Source organism: Malurus melanocephalus, unplaced genomic scaffold, assembly GCF_030028575.1.
Source record: "Malurus melanocephalus ecotype Western Australia unplaced genomic scaffold, MMel_1.1 scaffold_521, whole genome shotgun sequence".
NCBI lineage: Eukaryota > Metazoa > Chordata > Aves > Passeriformes > Maluridae > Malurus > Malurus melanocephalus.
The window spans coordinates 316,939-334,339 of NW_026623753.1; the positions used below are offsets into that span (position 1 = coordinate 316,939).

The window sequence follows — 17,401 nt, forward strand, 5'->3', positions numbered from 1 at the left end:
ATTCATTTTGAATGTGTGAAGAGTAAATTGTATCAGTTTTATACAGAGAATCATAGAACAGGTTGGAAGGAACTGGAGGAGGTCATCTAGCCCTGTCTCAGTTTGGAACAGGTTTCATCATATCTGGTTGATCAAGGCCATGACCAGTCTTGAAGACTGCAAAAAGGACAGATTCCACAACCTCCCTAKGCAACATTTTTCATTATTTCACCACCCTTAGGACAGGAAGGGGAAAAAAAAATTCTTTCCACCTAGTTGCAATTTCCCACTATCCAGATCATCTTCACTGTCTGATGCTGTACACCTCTGAGAAAAATCTTACTCCATTTTTGCTGACCAGACAGTTGACAGCTATCAAATCTATTTAGCAATCTATTTATCAAATCTATTTGACAGAAGAGACATTGCCATCTTCCCTGAGCTTGAACATCATAGTCAWAAGTTTTACTCAGTCACAGGTATGTCTAGTCCTTCTTTACACTTCTTACAGAATYGGTGAAAGAACTGAATGAATCAAGAAGACAACCCACATTTTACTAATTTTTTTAATTCGACAAATTATAGACTATACCATATACCTACATTCAGATGATTCTATCAAAGTAAAATGCATTGGAATCTAGTAACATTACACAAGATGAACCCAGAGCACATTTTACAAATAAAAAATATACATGTAAAATTGCACTATGCATTTTATCCAGCTACTTTGTCATGTCTAGTTATTTAGTTCCTCACTGCTATGTGTTGAACTTCTTGCACAAAGGCTATGTGTTGAACTTCTTGCACAAAGCAATTTCTTGCACAGAACTTACTTGTTTTTTGAAGTAGCCAATAGCATATTCATCTGCATACGTGAGAAAGTTGAGAATGTTGTGTTTGATGTGGTACTCCTTCAGATGGTTCATCAGGTGAGTCCCATAACCCTGTGTGAAACATGAGGAAAAAGCCATGACAGAGCCTTTGGAGACTTAAAGAACATATCTGGGCACATATTAGAACCTGTACACYGAGGGTTATTACACATTGTTTTTCAAAATGCAGTCTTTTCTCCAGATCCTGTCTTAAAGATTTTCTCATCATTAACCTGGTATTGCACACTCAAGAGCAAACCTTTTCCAGCCTTGTGAGAGTATCTTTGCTACCCAGCATGGAAGTTGGAATTCAAGGTGCCCACCTTTTTTGTTCCTCTTTTAAATTAGGTATCAACAATTAARAGTCACTTATTTCATCAATAACAAAATTGCATACTGTAACAACAGAGCATCCTTTCTGAGCCACATCACTTCAAAACTACAAAGCAATAGCAATACTGAAATTATTCCAGTGCACCTGTAGCAAAACAGTCTCTGCCTCAAAGGATTTATAATTTAAACTTATCATAAAGCATAAAAGGGAACAGTGAACAATTACMATAATAAGGAGCAGAAAATTATTGAGTCCACAATCAAATAAATAGCTATGCCTTCTGACTGCACAAAAGCATGATTTCCATTTAAATTCAACCCCAAAGTTAACAAAAGATTGCACTCATTCCCATCACCAAGTAAGCCACAGTCATCCCCTTCTGCTGTTATATGAAGAAATTTAGAGTAGACAGGAAAGCCCATAATAATGTTTTGTTCCTGCATATGTTCCARTTTCCTCATCATGGAGACTAACTGGACATTTAAAGAAACATACATGGATACCTTTTGGCTACTTAGTTTGTGAAAACTGGGAAATTTTTACTTATGTGAAAAAGCCAGAAAAATAAATTAGAAAGTACAAACTCCTGATTTAATTTACAATTTAATAGTCCCAAATTTCGCAAAAGCCAGATAGGAAACTAAGCCATGTATGGTAAAATTTAAAATTATTTTGTAACAGGGGACTGAACTATCACAAAAACAATTCCGTTTGTATGGAAAAACAGTTCCCGTATTTTTTACTCCAGCCTTAAACTGAATTAAAATATAGGGATTTATTTTTCCTAAGGTTAGGCAGGTCATCTATGTGTGAATATTTGKTTTTTTCTCAATTGCCTGTTGACAGGGTCAGCCTATTCAGAGAAAAAGGTGGGAAGGCAAATTTTCAGAAACACTCAACTGATACAGTGAGGCACCCAAACAATAAAAGAATAAATAATGTGTTATGCAAAATTAGGGGAAATCTGATGGGGYAGAATTATTTGCTCGATTATTTTGAAAGATTATTCCTAGAAAATCACAACACACCTTTGGCAGTCTCACCTGGGTTGTGCAGCTAGGAATAACTCAGGCATGTTCTGTTAGGGTTTACATTTGCTAAAACACTTTGAATGCTGAAAGGCCACTGCTAAGAGTAGAGGAATGTTCCTAACACCAGAGTTGAACAGAATTAAATATAACCCAAGTATTAACAGTTGTCACAGACTTTCAATCCCACTGTGTCACCCTTTCAAACCAGGGTGTACAGTTTCTGCMTGTTAACTGCTGCACACTCTTAATTAACCCATGTCTCAGTTCTTGCTGCTTGAACTGAAAATCATGAAGYTACAGCACCATCTAAAGGCAAAATACTGAACCAAATGGTCACTTAGATCTATCTGTAATAGCTGGAAAAGCTAAAGGAATTTAATGTATTCATAGTGCTCTGTATTCTTTCAACACAAATGTTAGTTCTCAAAGTTCTGAGAAAATATTGTGACATTAACTCAAAAAATAGACCCTGTGCTTCCTTTGAGACGTGAAACTATACCTGATTTTTTACTATAACTCATTTAGACTGAATTCATGCAATGACACAAAGTGATTGAACACAAATTACTGCCACACACAAACAATATTTGTTTCAGACAACAACAATGTGTTACTCTACACAGAGACACAACTATTGGGGACAGAGGTGTGAAAAGTCCCAAGAAGGGCAGACTACTGGCCACTATTGCCCTGCTGACAAAAAACTTTATTTCATTAATTAATTATAGGTAATCCTACTATTATGATGATGATTCTGATTCTGAACATTTTAGTTTAGTTTTTGCATATTATACTCAGAATTACTGTACCTTTCGAACTCTGACACCTTTCTGTCTGACAACTCAGCAGTATTTTCAACATAACTAAAAAATTAGGAGCACATGCAATAGGTGAGAGGGACTTAAATCTATTTAATAAACTCTTGTACTACAGAATTATTTTTTACCTTGACTTGCTCATTGGAAGTCACAGCACAGAAAACAATCTCTGTAAATCCTTGGGAGGGGAACATCCGGAAGCAGATACCACCGATAACACGGCCATCTTTTATTAATGCAAGGGTTTTATGTTTCCTGAGCAGACAAAAATAACAATCACTTTAATTCATGTACATAAAGTGCCATTAACCTTCCTTTTTTCAGAAACTTGATTCACTTCTTTCCATGATGCTACTGCAACTGTATATGCCTCCTAAGCTAGCCCTTTGTATCTACAGAAGAGTTGTTATTTTAATATCATGCTTTCAATAYACCATAAAGCAAGCTCCTGGCCTTGCCAAGTACTCTGAGATAGTCAGGTAATGCCCAATAAATAAAAGTTGCAGTTCTTTCATTGAATCTATTGCTGACAGTTATGCCATTGCGCAGTTCTCAGGATGATTTTATCCTGAGTAAATTAGAAATTAATGGAGTTACGGGAGAGCAAGTCCTTTCTAAGGGATTCCTGTTTCCTTGCATGCACTCTCCATAGCTAAGMTATCAGTTTCAAATGCAGCTGACGAAGTAAGAGATGACATTTCTTCTTTCTAATCACCCACTCCTAGGGGAATCAAGACCAGAATAAATATCCATTTCTGTTGCACTTTTATTGACTGCCAGGAAAGATGTAATAAGGTGCAGTAGCAACTGTGTGTCAAAGATAAAGAATTTTAGTATAATACTCAAGGCGTAMAAACAGTGCACCTTCCTTTAAGTTGTTCAACACACAGTATAAATCATCTAAGTGATACAGTTAATTTACAGAAGATGTATTTTGGGAGGAAAAGTTGGTGCCAGAAGTGGGTCCCTGTCAAAAAGCCCAATGAGTAGTTGTATTGTATGTACGTATCATATATTCTTCTTTTTCCTGTACTTATTTTAGTGCTTTGTGCTCTTGGAATGACAGCAGCAATGCAGTAGCTTGAGCTTTTGGGGTGGTTTCACCCTGGCTGGATGCCAGGGGTCCACCAAAGCTGCTCTATCACTCCTCAGCTGGACAGGGGAGAGAAAATGTAATGAAAGGCTCACAAGTTGAAACGAGAGCAGGGAGAGATCACTCAACAATTACCACCACAGGCCAAACAGACTTGACTTGGGGAAATTAGCTGAATTTATTACCAATCAAAATCAGAGCAGGATGACGGGAAGTTAAACAACTCCTAAAATTACCCTTCCCCAACCCCTCCCCCTTCCTGATTCTCTACTTTCTTCCCCAAGCAGTGTAGGGGGTTGGAGAATGGGGTCATGGTCAGTTCAGCACATTGTCTGTGTCCTGGCTTCCTTCTCAGGGAGGGGAGTTGTTYCCCTGCTCCMRYGTGGGGTCCCTCCCATGGGCTACAGCTCCTCACRATCTGCAGCAGCACAGATCCCTTCCCACAAGCCTGTGAGAAGGACCCATGCTGGAGAAGMTCATGGAGAACAGTCTGTCATGGGAAGGAGCAGGGAGAGCGTGCCGAGTTCCCCTCGGTGGAGGAAGAAGCTGCACGCACCACATGGGAACTGACTGCAGCCTCCATTCCCAAGAGCACCTCCCCTGTGCTGCTTGAGGGAGAAGGCAGAGAATCGTGAGTGAAGCTRAGCATGGGAAGATGGGGGAGGCATGGGACACAGGTACTTCAAGATATGGTTTTTATTTTCTCATTATCCTACTCTGATATGATTTCTAAAAAATTAAACTAATTTMACCAAGTKGAGTCTATTTYGCCTRYGATATTTATYRGTGAGTGATGTCTCCCTGTCCCTATCTCTATCCAAGAACTTTTTATTTTCTCTCCACTGTCCAGCTGAGGGGAGCATCAGAGCAGGTTTTATGGGAATCTGGCATCCACCACARTCCAACAATAAGAAGCCACTCATCATTAACACAGCCACCAAGATGGTTAYTGGGTACAGCCCAACTGGACTGACCAGGAGAGCTTGAAAAGATGGCAGAAGAGCAGCAGCAGGAGAGCTGCTCTCCACACCACCTCTGCTGGCCCCTTCCCAGGCTCCCTGTGCCCCCCACACCAGCCCCCTCTCCAAGGATACCCACGGATCAAAGACCAAGCGGGTGATGTATTCCTTCGGCATTCGAGGCAGCTGGTGGGAGAACACGTTCTGCAAACCAACCAGCCACATCATGATCTTCTTGTTGGGCTTCTGGTTCAGGGAGTTGCCGACCACRTGGAATTCAATCACCCCCCTGCGCTCCTCCAGCCTCGCCGCCTCGTCCCGGGCCGAGTGYGCTGAGAGGAAGTTGGTCTGTACCACACAAAAGAGGAACAAAATCACGTTTTTGGGATTTCACATCCTCTGAGAGAACAGCCTTAATGAACAAACAAATCAAACCCACTCTCTTTTTCCAACAGAGCTGCCAATGATTGCCTTTGTGATGCACCTTTACAGAAGTGACGCCATGAAATAAGCCAGATGTAAGTTTACCCTACAGTCTATAAAGGCCTATCTGAATTCATATAAAGGCCTATCTGAATTCATATAGATACAGATCAGATAACAACAATAGTTATGACTCAAAAAGTTCCAAAACCTCTTGAGGGACAGCATACATCCAGTTGAAGCCTATGCCACCAAACCTTCATATTTTCTTTAGTCTTAGTGAGCTTGAGCATGACTTGTGGATTCGCCTACACATACTGCAAATCACACATTTTAATGGTGGTGCAGGAAAAGTCACTTTTTTTTTTCATTTTATTAGTGCTTTCCACTATCTCTGCCACTACTGCAAGGGCTTAAAAAGRTGATTTTAATTCCTACAGAATTTGCTGTTACATATCTAGCAATTGCATCCACATATCTGACAGCAGATTAAATTAATACAGAAAATATATTTAACTTATTTTTTAAAAYATCATTTTATAATGCCAAAACATCTCTGTATGCAAATACTGTTTACTTTTCTGAGCAAAGTTTGGCTGCTGGGTTCCTAGTCACTGCCAGCCCCAACAGCCAGGCTGGCACAGCATTTKTAATATGCAGAGCGATCAGTCACAGTACATAGCTTGAATAAGGAATGTAGGTGGTTCCAAAATTTCAGCAGTTTCTAGCTACATCTTGGCAAATGAGCTGCTGGCAAAACATAGCCTGGCAGGGAGAACAGAAGGAGGAAAAGCCAGCCAAGGGAAAAAAAAAAGTGCAATTCTGTACATGGCACAATTCTGCAATTCTGTTTGTTTTTCTCTTCCAGACGAATAAAAGAGCAACTGGGGAAGACAGAGCAAATAACTGTTTAGATCAGTTTCTGCACTACAGACAGGTTTTAACTTTGGATCTATCATTCTGCAATTTTTAACCCCATTTAACCATATCTTATGAGCAGTATCTATGATTATGAGCAGTATCTATGGTTAACAACAAAAAGCATATTCTGTTTTTGTTCTGTAACAAAAGTAGCTTTCAGGAAAWCCTGAGCTCTAGGCTTTTACTATCACTAGTTTACAAATCTCCTTGCCAACAGTACACAGTGCATTCAAAAAATTGAAAAAAAGAACTATTCTTCATGATAATGATGTATTTCACCATTTTTTGTTCAACTGATCATACTCTTTCAAAGTCTGTTTTTGTTGACAGGAGTCTTAGCTTATCATATTCTATCCATGTGGAACATTTACTAAAAACAGGACATTTACAAACAGACCATTTGCAACATCAAGTCTACATCTCACCTCTGGCCCAAGCATTGCTGCAGGATCTGTAATGGTTGACATGACTTCGTTGATTAACTCAATAGGAATGTCTCCTACAACCCTTGGTCTTTTAGAATCCTCCAGAGAATAGGGTTCATTATTTTTTCTCTTTTCCCCTACAAAACAAAACTCAGACAAATTAGAAATAACCAAACTGTGCCAGACTACCACTATGAAGTCTAGCATTTATGTTATATTCCTTAGTTTGTATGACAAGTTTGAGTGCTATGTTTTTTGGGTTTTGGTTTTCTCATTTTGTTTTTTCGGTTGGTTAGTTGGGTTTTTGGTTTGTTTTTTTKKTGTKTTTTTTTTAATTCCCACAGACAAGGAGAAAGAGAAATAAATGAAATGTGAGAAATATTTATCACTTCTTAGTGCACTTCTTGCACTGAGGTATTAGAATGAAGCAGGATGAATATACCTCTCCTTTTGCTAAACTTCTGTAAATTCACAGTCAAACTATTTGCTTTTTCTTTTTGCTTCAAAATCCTCTGCATGGAACYTCTGTGCAGGTGTCTGGAAGGYCAGTGCTCAATACACAAATTGCAGYRTSTATTTCTGGATAACATGAAATCCCCCCTTTAGGATTCACTGGAATTAGGTGTCCATCATATATTTCTTTCACCTTTTCTGCAAACCAAGTAGCACATCCTGTCCCATGTGTCTTACATATCTRAAAACCCATATAAGGCTTCCAAATCAAAATACACCACATTAATTATTAACTGCCCTGCTGACTGCAGAGCCACATGAATTGTACAGCAAAAGCAACTGGTTCAGTTCATGGAAGAAAAGTCCACCAAGGACTAGCAGAGGCACGGTAACAGAGAGACAGCTGCCAGCTCAGGATTATCCCACACACCACCCTACTCATTCACACTTCTAAGGACAAGTTGAGAAATGACCTCAAAGAAAACTGCAGTCTAGGAGCTGCCTTAAGTTTCCCTGTAGTGAGCATTAAGATTAAAAATTYACTTTGGTTTTGGTTTTTTTACTTCCTTGAGGACGCAGTTTACATAAGCTTGGGACCATCCCTCTGACCTACAACCTCTCTTGACAGGCTCATTAATTCTGTGTGTGAAAAAGGATTTATTAGGAGAATTTATGCATTCACCAATTTTCTTTCTTACAAGTTTTGGGTTTTTTTTTTACTTAAACTCATAAAGGTTTTAAATGTAACCTGGTTGGTATGTCTGTGTTTTCTTTACTGCTCATATGTATGCACTTCCAGTATCTTGAAAGACTAAAAAACCCAAATGTGATGGCCCCTTACTCTGCCATTATTTAAATGAAACTTTTTCTCATGGCTTAAAACCGATGTACTCCAAGAAAAGTATTTTTCAAAAACCTCGGACACCAGCAGACCTTTCCCCATTTTAATTTAATTTAAACAAACCAATTTTTTTTTTTTTTTTTGCAAATACAGGTGCCATTTCCTTTAGTTAAACATTACCATAGTGGAGAAAAAGGTATGTGTGTGCACATCTTCCAGCAAAAACACCTCAAGTTTGCTCATGCAGTGTGAAGGCAAAGGTTACCATATCCTGCAACTACTGGTAATATCAACAGAAGCCAAAAGGCAAGACTCCCTCTCAATTACCTAAATTTGGGTCAAGGGCAGAAGAAACTTTACATGCTGGACTCATATTCCCACTGTTGGATTGCTCCAGAGATGAAGGACTTGCACTGTATGCAACAGACCTTGCAACAGGAGGTGGACTGATAACTGCAATGACATAAAAAACAAACACACAGAAATCAGGTCACRGAGCCCATTCTGGTGCTGATGGAAAGACTGTCACAAAGATGGACAMTCACCACCCCAAAAGGTGACCATGAACACTGTGCAACACACCAAGTGCCACCAGTCCACAAGTAGAGACATTAAAGTTTTATCTCAGTGTATTTTTCTAAACTAAATTCCACCCAAGGAGGATAACAGGGATTGCAAACATCAGGCCTTATTATCTCGCACTGCTGAGCAGAAGCTAAGAAAACAAACTTCCTTCGCATACCTGCCAAGCCTGCTGGCATTTAGCTTCATGAAAAGGTTTTTTGTCAGGGTCTATTGAAAAGCAAAATCTCATCATTCAGCTTCAGCTGTCCACTTCAACAGTGCTCTAACACTGGTTGGACAAATCAAACCCAATAAAGGGAGAAGTTGTTTCATCAGTTAAGAGAATGAAACTGTCATTTAAAAGGCCACAGACTAACATCTCTCTCTCTCTAATATTTTTTAAAAAACCACCCACACTAGTCCTAAATCACACAGTTTTCATTTGTATTACGCATCACTAAATGCAAATTACCTGTCTGAATTCCCAGCTGGCCAGTTCGGGAGCTAGACACCATGAAATCCTGATCCCAAATGGGAGAATTCTGGCTGTACACTTCTTCTTCYAGCATAGACAGAAACCTAGGCACAAAACCAGACAAAATATCAACTTAATGGGATCATTCCAAACAGGTTCTTTTCCTAAATAAGCACTTGCAATGTTTTTAAATTAAAAACATTTACCAAGTCAGTAAGAAAATGCCATTGGCCAATTCTATTTAAAAAAAAAGCACACACACAAAAATCACAAATCTAAGGAGACACAAAGTATCACAAGAGCACTTTCACTTATGAAACCTTACCTTTGAATACAAGCAATCTYTATCTAATTTGCAAGTGCAGAAAAAGACAGCTGCAAACTACTTTTACAGAACAAAACTCCACTAGTAAGAAAGCTACGAGTTGTCTGATGTTATACAATGATGGCAAAATATGTCTGTTTTGATAAACCAGTGTTTTGCAGATGCACTTGCTTTTCACATTATAAAATCCCAGGGTAACTAACAATGCTCTTAGGAAGATATCTGAATTCCTTTAAGTGTCCTTCTGTAACATTTCATTCCATGTTAGTGCTTGCATAACAGTATTTTTAACCTTACTTKGGTGCAGGTACAGAAAAAGCTGGATTTTAAACCTCTCTTAGCATTATTATATTCCACAGATCAGACTCTCCAGCAAGCACACCTTCTCAGGGCTAATTCCCTAACCCTAACCCTACCAATTCCCTCTCAGCAGCAAGACAGCTGCTTACCCTATGATGCTTAGAAGAGGTTTTCAGACCAGAAGATGACATGGCACATTTCTACTCTCTAGAGTCACCTATACGTACAGAAACTGTTCAGCTGAAACCAACAGGACTGTTGAGCACAACTTTCTTGAACAGGGATTTTCAGGATGAAGTCTGACTCTTGTATCTATAGTACAGCCCTACCCCAGCAATGTGCAGTGTTTGCTGCTCTCTACACAACTGATAATGGCTGAGAAGTCTGTAACAGGGACCTGAGCATTTGTGACAGAGCACAAGGACAATTCAACTTTAGCCAAARCTCCATTTACAGGCAGCACAGAGGCTGTGCCTTCAGCCCCGTTAGTGACTGATCCCTAGGAATGCACAGACACATCTGGTGGGTGCTCCCTTTGCCCAAAAGGACAGTCCAGGACAGAGGGGAGCCCTGTGCCAGTGCCAGGCTCCATGCTCTGGGACACAGCTCCTCTGCAGGCCTCTGGCACAATGCCACAGGAATGCTTCAGACAAATACAGCCCACAAAAGATTTTAAATGGTGTTCATATTTCCCACAGATCATCTGCAAACGGTACTTGTGTTYTTCTCCCCAGCAGAATATCAAAAGCAACTGCAGCGAATAATAATGCTTTTCAAATTACTGCAAAAAGCTTTAAAAGACAGTGAAAATAGGGGCATTTGCACACTGATTTCTTCTGCTCCTTGCATCATTGGGGTGTTATATCCTTCTTTATACCTATCTCAGGGCCAAATCGTGATCCTGTTCCCAGACACACACAGACATTCCTGTATCCATAACTGTCTACCCCAAAGACAATGTGCATTCTTCATWGTGGCAAAATAAACTGTTAATAATAGTAGAAGCAACAAATCCTGGCTCTATTCAGCTCGGGAAAGCTCCCCTGAGTTCTAAGCCAGCTTCTGGCCCAACACCGTAGCTTGCATAGACAACATCAGTGCCACCAGGTCTTCTGTAGGTTCAGTTCATTTTTAGTTAGGAGGGACAGGTATGACCTGGAGAATCAAGCTACCCTCATAAAATAAGGATATTTTCCAAGTGAGACACTACTTTAACAGGAATTCATTACAATGAATGATCCTGTCACCATCACTACCCCTCTTTACCCCCGGTAAAAATGTTTGAAATTAAGAAATRTCAAAGTTGAGCATGTTTCAAGACAAGTCATTCTCCCACATACCCCAATATGTAATTATTGCTGCTTTATTGTGACAGATCATCATCAACATTTCAGTACTGGGAAAGACAGTATGAAATTTATGAGTTTAGGRTTCATTGTTGCAGTTTTATACTGACCCCTCTCTAACAAACCCATCTCTTCTGGGGTGGGTGTCTACATTGGTTGCTATTACAATGTTGAATTAAACTGAAATTCTTATAAGCCCTGTACAACAACTCCGCTTTTTTTAATGCTCCATCACCAAAGCAGATGCRAGCATTTTTTTTGGAGGTCTGGACCAACAGTGTTTCCAAGGACTACAGATAACAAAAGCAATTGACCTACAATATCCACTAACAGGAAAAAAGCACTATCTCCCATCGGGATGAATAATTCTTTTCATAAAGCAAATCCTGGGATAAAGCACAGCAAGCAGTTGTGTACATAAAAGACACCAGTCTAAGTTATACCAGCAAAGAAAGCTGCAGTGAATAAAAAAAGGAATTATTTTGAGCTGCAGGTAATTTCTCCCTTTCCACAACAAAGTGCTGGTTAACTTATAATGCAGGCACACTGTGACCCCTTACTTTGGAAAATGAGTGAGGATTAGTGTTCGTTTTTCTTGAGGAAGCTTGTCTTTCTCTTGCCTGGCCTGCTCCAGCAGTTGTCGTCTCATCACAGTAAAAACAGAGCGAAGCAATGTCCGACCAAAAACCTGGGTGGTTTCATACCGAGGTAGACTGTCACAAAACTGAGGGACATTGCAATAACAAAGCCACCTGTACAGAGGAAAAAAGCCAGATAATTATAACCATCTAGCATATGAATTAATGCAATAAAACYACTACCCACATCATTTATAAGGCAGCTGAGAGCTATATGACCTTATAAATCAGTTCCACTACAAGGCTGAAGAGAAGTTATGCAGCATTTATATTGCCCAGTTTTTTTTAGGAAATGACAAGCAAATGCTTTTAAGTTTCCATATATTCTTTTTCTCTGCAGTATAGTTTCTACAAAACTATAGTTCTTGTTCCACAAGAACTATAGTTCTAGTTCCACAACTATTGTTCTTGTTCCAGACAATAATCATAGATTACAGAAAATTCATGTTGATGTCAGGGATTCTCTCCATAGCTCATTCATTCAGCCTCACCCATCTCCTGCCACTGACTCCAAAGACCCTTGGCATGGCCTGTTTTACTTTCTAAACTTCTACCTTTCCCCACATAAAGGCAAATGGGTGACATTTTTAACTAGCTCCATTCCAATCCAACTGGACTCCTGGTCTTCCACTAGTTGGTTTCTTCCCATTATATTCTGACTTGTTACGCTTTCATTGCCAGTATCTCCAATGAGTTTTGCATTTCTATGGAAATTACAGCATGGCATGTTTCTTTTCTGGGAAAACGGATTATGGTACTGAAGAGATAATTCAGGATAGGCAGGATAACCTGCCTATGTAGGTCACAATATCTGGCAATTTTATACACAATATTTTGATATCCGTGTGTAAATGAACAGTCAGCGGTATCACCGAAGCTTTAGCAGCATCAGACCACAAACATTATGAAAGCTCCAGCAATGAAAATATCAGGAATTAGATGCAAACATTCTGTGCTGGATCCTGCACGAGTTTCCTCATCCAGACCCAAAGTACAATCTGTCTCAAAACGTTCTTCCAAATTCTTGCACCTTAATCTTTGCAAACATGAGTTGCAAAAGAGCTGTGAGATAGAGCTGTTCACAGGTTTCTCCWCCCTGTTCTTGGCTGATAAAGCACAGCTCTCAAAACACAAGAAGGCATGTGAAACTCTGATACAGTTTCATTCAAATCCTCAGGTTTTCAAATGAGCTGGTGGCTGCAAAAATTCCCGTGTGCACATGGTGCAGAGCAGCACCCAGAGCAATGCCTCAGACAACACAGAGGAGAGAAGCTCTTGATGACAGCTTAGATCTGATGGGAAGAGCACTTAGGGTCAGGGGGACCTTAGGAACTGTGGGCAGGATGGCTTGAGACAACACAAGTGACAAAATTATTAACAACAAAAGCCACCAAAGAGAACCAATTAGCTGTGCTTCCTAATAAGAGTTAACTCCTGTTAACTGTTATCACAAACGGGGGTCAAACACCCACCAAACAAGGTTTTAGGAGCACCATGGTTTATAATTGTCCTTTATGCCAGTTATTGGAGGTGACACAGACACAGCACAGTCTGCTCTGTCACTAGCCAGARTCCCAGCTCACACCAGGGTTTGCTGTTCTCCAGGGAGATGAGCTGTGCCACCAGGAAAGCAGCCAGAAGGTGGTGCTCACCCTCGGCCGCCAGAGATGTCCCTCTGGCCACCAAGAACGGGGCAGTGACAGAGGTTGGCTCTCTGCAGACCACACCGGCAGGACCCTGAACTGCTCTCACTGTGCTCACTGAAAAAGGCACTGCACTACCCTTGGGACAAAACGAACATGAAGAGAGACATTGCTTTTTATCCTAGCTCTTCTTCCTTCAGTGACTAAGTTACTCCTTTGAATTCTAACAACGTGTTAAAAGGTCATAATGAGAGCTATAATTGTAGGGAACCCAGCAGTACCTGTTCCTCATTTAGCATTCAAGCACTCACAAAATTAGTTTGATTTTTCAGCTCCTCTGTGATTTAGTTTCAAACAGTAATGCTTTACAATGCTAAACGTTATCTTCTCTCTTTTTCTATTTTAAGTTAAATACTAAATAGGGATCTTACAGGAGGCTCATGTCTTAGGAAGACTGAGAGCAATTTTACAAACACAGAACTTGCAAAAGCATAGTTGTATGCAAGTGTTCCAGCCTCTACTCCCTGTTCTTGGCTGATAAATCACGTCTCACGACACAAGAACACATGTGAAACTCATMCAGTCTCACCAAAACTCTCAGATTCTCATGTTAAATCCATGGCTGCAACAATTCAAAGGTACATCTATGGCATAAAGGTACTGGTGTATTCCAGAAGTTTGTACTTGCCCTATTTGTAAGGGAGACTCGTAAAAAGCAAAAGCAGCGTTACCTGGTATAATTCACTTTATACCCTGCAATATCATCGTTGGGTGATCTGAGTCTTCGCTGAGAAGGTGTCTCCAGGTGCCAGTAGTTAATGCGGTTCAGAAACATTTTAGCCAGTTCCACTATTGTTTGCCTTTCCTTCGAGGGTAAGTGGCTAAATTTGTACTGCACGAAATTATTCACACCCTTAAAAAGTAAGAAAATTCTGTTTAAGAATTTAGCCATAATTTTTGTAGGAGCATCCTCATACATTCCTCGTTTTATGTTTATTATGAATTTGGCTGGTACCTGTATACACAGCAGTAGGTGCATCCAGGTATTTTTAACCTACTGTCAGCAGCTGACAAAAAAAGGGAAGAGACAAAAATTCCTTTCTTTCCTTCATTCCTTCCTTCTCAAAGTCAGTGAACAGAGAAAGTTCTGGCAGGCTTTCATCTATATGTAAATCAAGTATCACCTACAAAACTCTCCAGCTACTTTTCAGTAACAGATTAGGGCTTATGGACTTTTACTTAAGTTTGTGTCTACAAATTGCATTATTTCTTCAAGAAGTGATAATAATTTATAATCATGTTTCCTCAGTGCACTTTGGATACTGTCCAGTTTGAAGAAAAGTCTACTGAGCATGATTAAAAAGGGTGACTAAAAGTGCTGCAACATATATTGAATAAATCCATTACAATACTAGTGCTTAGCAAATAATTTCGTTTGATTGAGTTGCTGAGCTGCTAAAAACAGAACTGAAATTATGGCCTTTTCTAAAGTAATGTTATTTCAAAATAAGCTGTAAGGATTACCCTTTAATCTCTATGCTTCTTAAGCAACTTSAACATTATGAAGAATCTGATAAAAAATTGCATTGTACAAAACCTTTTTAATAGTGTATTTTAAGGATTATGAACCTATGGAGATTATGTACACTTTGTTTACACTCAAACTAAAGAAGAACCTAAAGTGAAGACTTCTCAGCAACTCATCAATAAAGTGGTWTGATCTTCCTAAATGATAAGAAGTGAGAGTAGCAAAGAAATAATTACTGCACACAGCAGTCTTCACATTTGAAATRTCCTGTTTAACAATAGAGCATCCATTCATGCACTGATGGGAAAACATCGAGCTCCTGTTTCAGTGAGGTATGTGAGCCTCTGCATAGTCTCACTGGAGTTAATGGGCCCACTTGTCTGCCAAGAGTGCATTCTTAGGAGCTTGCTTAACCAAAAACTGAATTTGTCATATGTTCTTTATCTACTGAGAGTTACAAAAGCCTCAATTATTCTTTGGTTTCAGCTTTGTTTTTTTCTTGGGTACCCTTTGAAAGAGAAGGCTATGATCTCACTGAATTGGAGTGTAACATTTTTCTTGATATACAGAAGGCAAGTGTCATTTTAATATTGGATTTCAAAACTTCAACAGCATTTTTCATCACTTGAAACAAAGAAAGATTAGAACTGYCCACATAAAAGTAGCATTTCAAGTTAATTCTCTAAACCCACAAAAAAGTCAGTTTCATTAAAGCATAAGACGAATGATGAGAGAAGTCAAATAATGAAACTATTGTACGACGCTAAAAGGAGAAGCAGCAGCAATCTCCTATAGTCCCTATTTTGTCCTAAGCAGAAMACAGAAACACCTGCAAAGTGCCTCAAATGCCCTGTTTTCAAAACCAGTGCCTACATTTGCAGAAAGAAAAATAAACCACAAAAAAATCCCAAAACAAAGCCTCCAAACCTCCAACAAAGTAAAATTTAAAAATAAATACATAAATAAATGCATAAATAAACAACAACAAAAAATTCACCACACACCAACRAAACCCACATTTTGACTCTTTACCTGTTCAATGCTAGGTTTCTCAAATGGGGGACTTTCCAAAGATCCTTCTACWACAGGTTTTCCCATCTGCAAAATGCACTTCCTCAAAAGCTGTTTAAAATACAYAAATTTTTAAAAATTAGTATATCTTCATAGAGTCAGTGGAAGACACAAGGGTACAGAGCATTGTGAGCAGTGTTGAAATTCTTCTGGCAATACATCTGCTTTTTAATCACCTGAATTTGTAATTACTAAACTCCACTGTGAAATCACCTGCTCTGAAATGTGTTCAAGAGGCTTCTCCGAGGAGATGCAGGCAGCTAAGTTACCACTCATGTCACCTGACTTTTCCTGGTGTGTCAGTGAAGAAGGCTGCAGAGATTTATAGATGGGAGTCAGGGTCAGTTCCTCAATCATCTGGACGACTTTTGGAATAAGAATCAGGACATTGCAGGTACCAAAGTGTCCAGTCAGCAGTGACTCAGTAGAGTATCACCCCAGAGAAACTGTCTCAGCARATAAAGTCAATCCATGGACAAGGGACAGTGAAATTTGCTCATGTGTGAGAGAATGAAAAATCTGAGAAGATACTCCACAAATTCAGCTTACTTTGAACARGTAGAAATAAACTTGCTTGGTGTCTGCGTCTTCTTCCTTGTGGACACAGGTGAAGAGATATTCCACATCCAATACAATCCCCAGGAGCCTATTCATTTCTTCTTCAGACACATTCTCCAGGTGAGAAACRTGAGCAGCTAAACAAAATAAAAACCCAAACTTGTAAAGAGCCTACGGAGAGAACCCACAGCACAACTACAGCCCAGGAGATCTCAAACTGAGCCTTAAATGTGCAAGCACTGATCCTGTAATAACCTATTTAARCAGAACATCTTATCAGAGGTAGCTGAAACCTGTGTCACATCAGAGCAGTTTGGAAAGGCTGTCCAAAGGTGGTAACTTCCAGAGCAGAGGAATGACAGCTGGCTGGAATCACATCATCTGTTAACACTTGAGGCAGACTACACAAATCCTGCTTGTATGAATATATATATATATATATATATATAGTACTATATAACTAACTATGTATATACTTGTCCTAGGGCATGCCTTTCAGACCAGGTTTCTTAAGAAAATAAATCCATAATTCCCATAAACTATGGAATCCATATGTAAGTAGCACCTTATTTTGTGAAAAGTAAAAAAACCCCAGCCCCCAAAAAATGTCTTTTGGTTTTAAACTGGACATTATTGGCTAAGTCTCTTACTTCCATATCATGGAAGATATTGTAGACACTACATTAACAGAGATTTTGCACTCTGTGTATGCTCATCTGCTCGGAAATTCACACACATGGCAATTTCCAAGTGACAAACTGCCTTTTATCATCCCCAAAGGTAAATACAGTTCCACAATTG

At 39.4% G+C, this 17,401-nt stretch overlaps 1 protein-coding gene across 1 annotated transcript in view; it reads right to left on the reverse strand.

Annotated features, from left to right (window-relative positions):
- Nucleotides 1–17,401, reverse strand: part of KAT2B (lysine acetyltransferase 2B) — a 40,438-nt gene that overhangs the window by 9,478 nt on the left and 13,559 nt on the right. The window contains exons 4-13 of the mRNA XM_057381667.1: nucleotides 16,592–16,737; nucleotides 16,004–16,093; nucleotides 14,175–14,356; nucleotides 11,723–11,914; nucleotides 9,189–9,295; nucleotides 8,480–8,605; nucleotides 6,859–6,995; nucleotides 5,229–5,437; nucleotides 3,166–3,292; nucleotides 816–926 (exon numbers count right to left, since the gene is read on the reverse strand). Coding sequence (XP_057237650.1) covers nucleotides 816–926; nucleotides 3,166–3,292; nucleotides 5,229–5,437; nucleotides 6,859–6,995; nucleotides 8,480–8,605; nucleotides 9,189–9,295; nucleotides 11,723–11,914; nucleotides 14,175–14,356; nucleotides 16,004–16,093; nucleotides 16,592–16,737 — 1,427 coding nt within the window. The remainder of the gene's footprint in view (nucleotides 1–815; nucleotides 927–3,165; nucleotides 3,293–5,228; nucleotides 5,438–6,858; nucleotides 6,996–8,479; nucleotides 8,606–9,188; nucleotides 9,296–11,722; nucleotides 11,915–14,174; nucleotides 14,357–16,003; nucleotides 16,094–16,591; nucleotides 16,738–17,401) is intronic.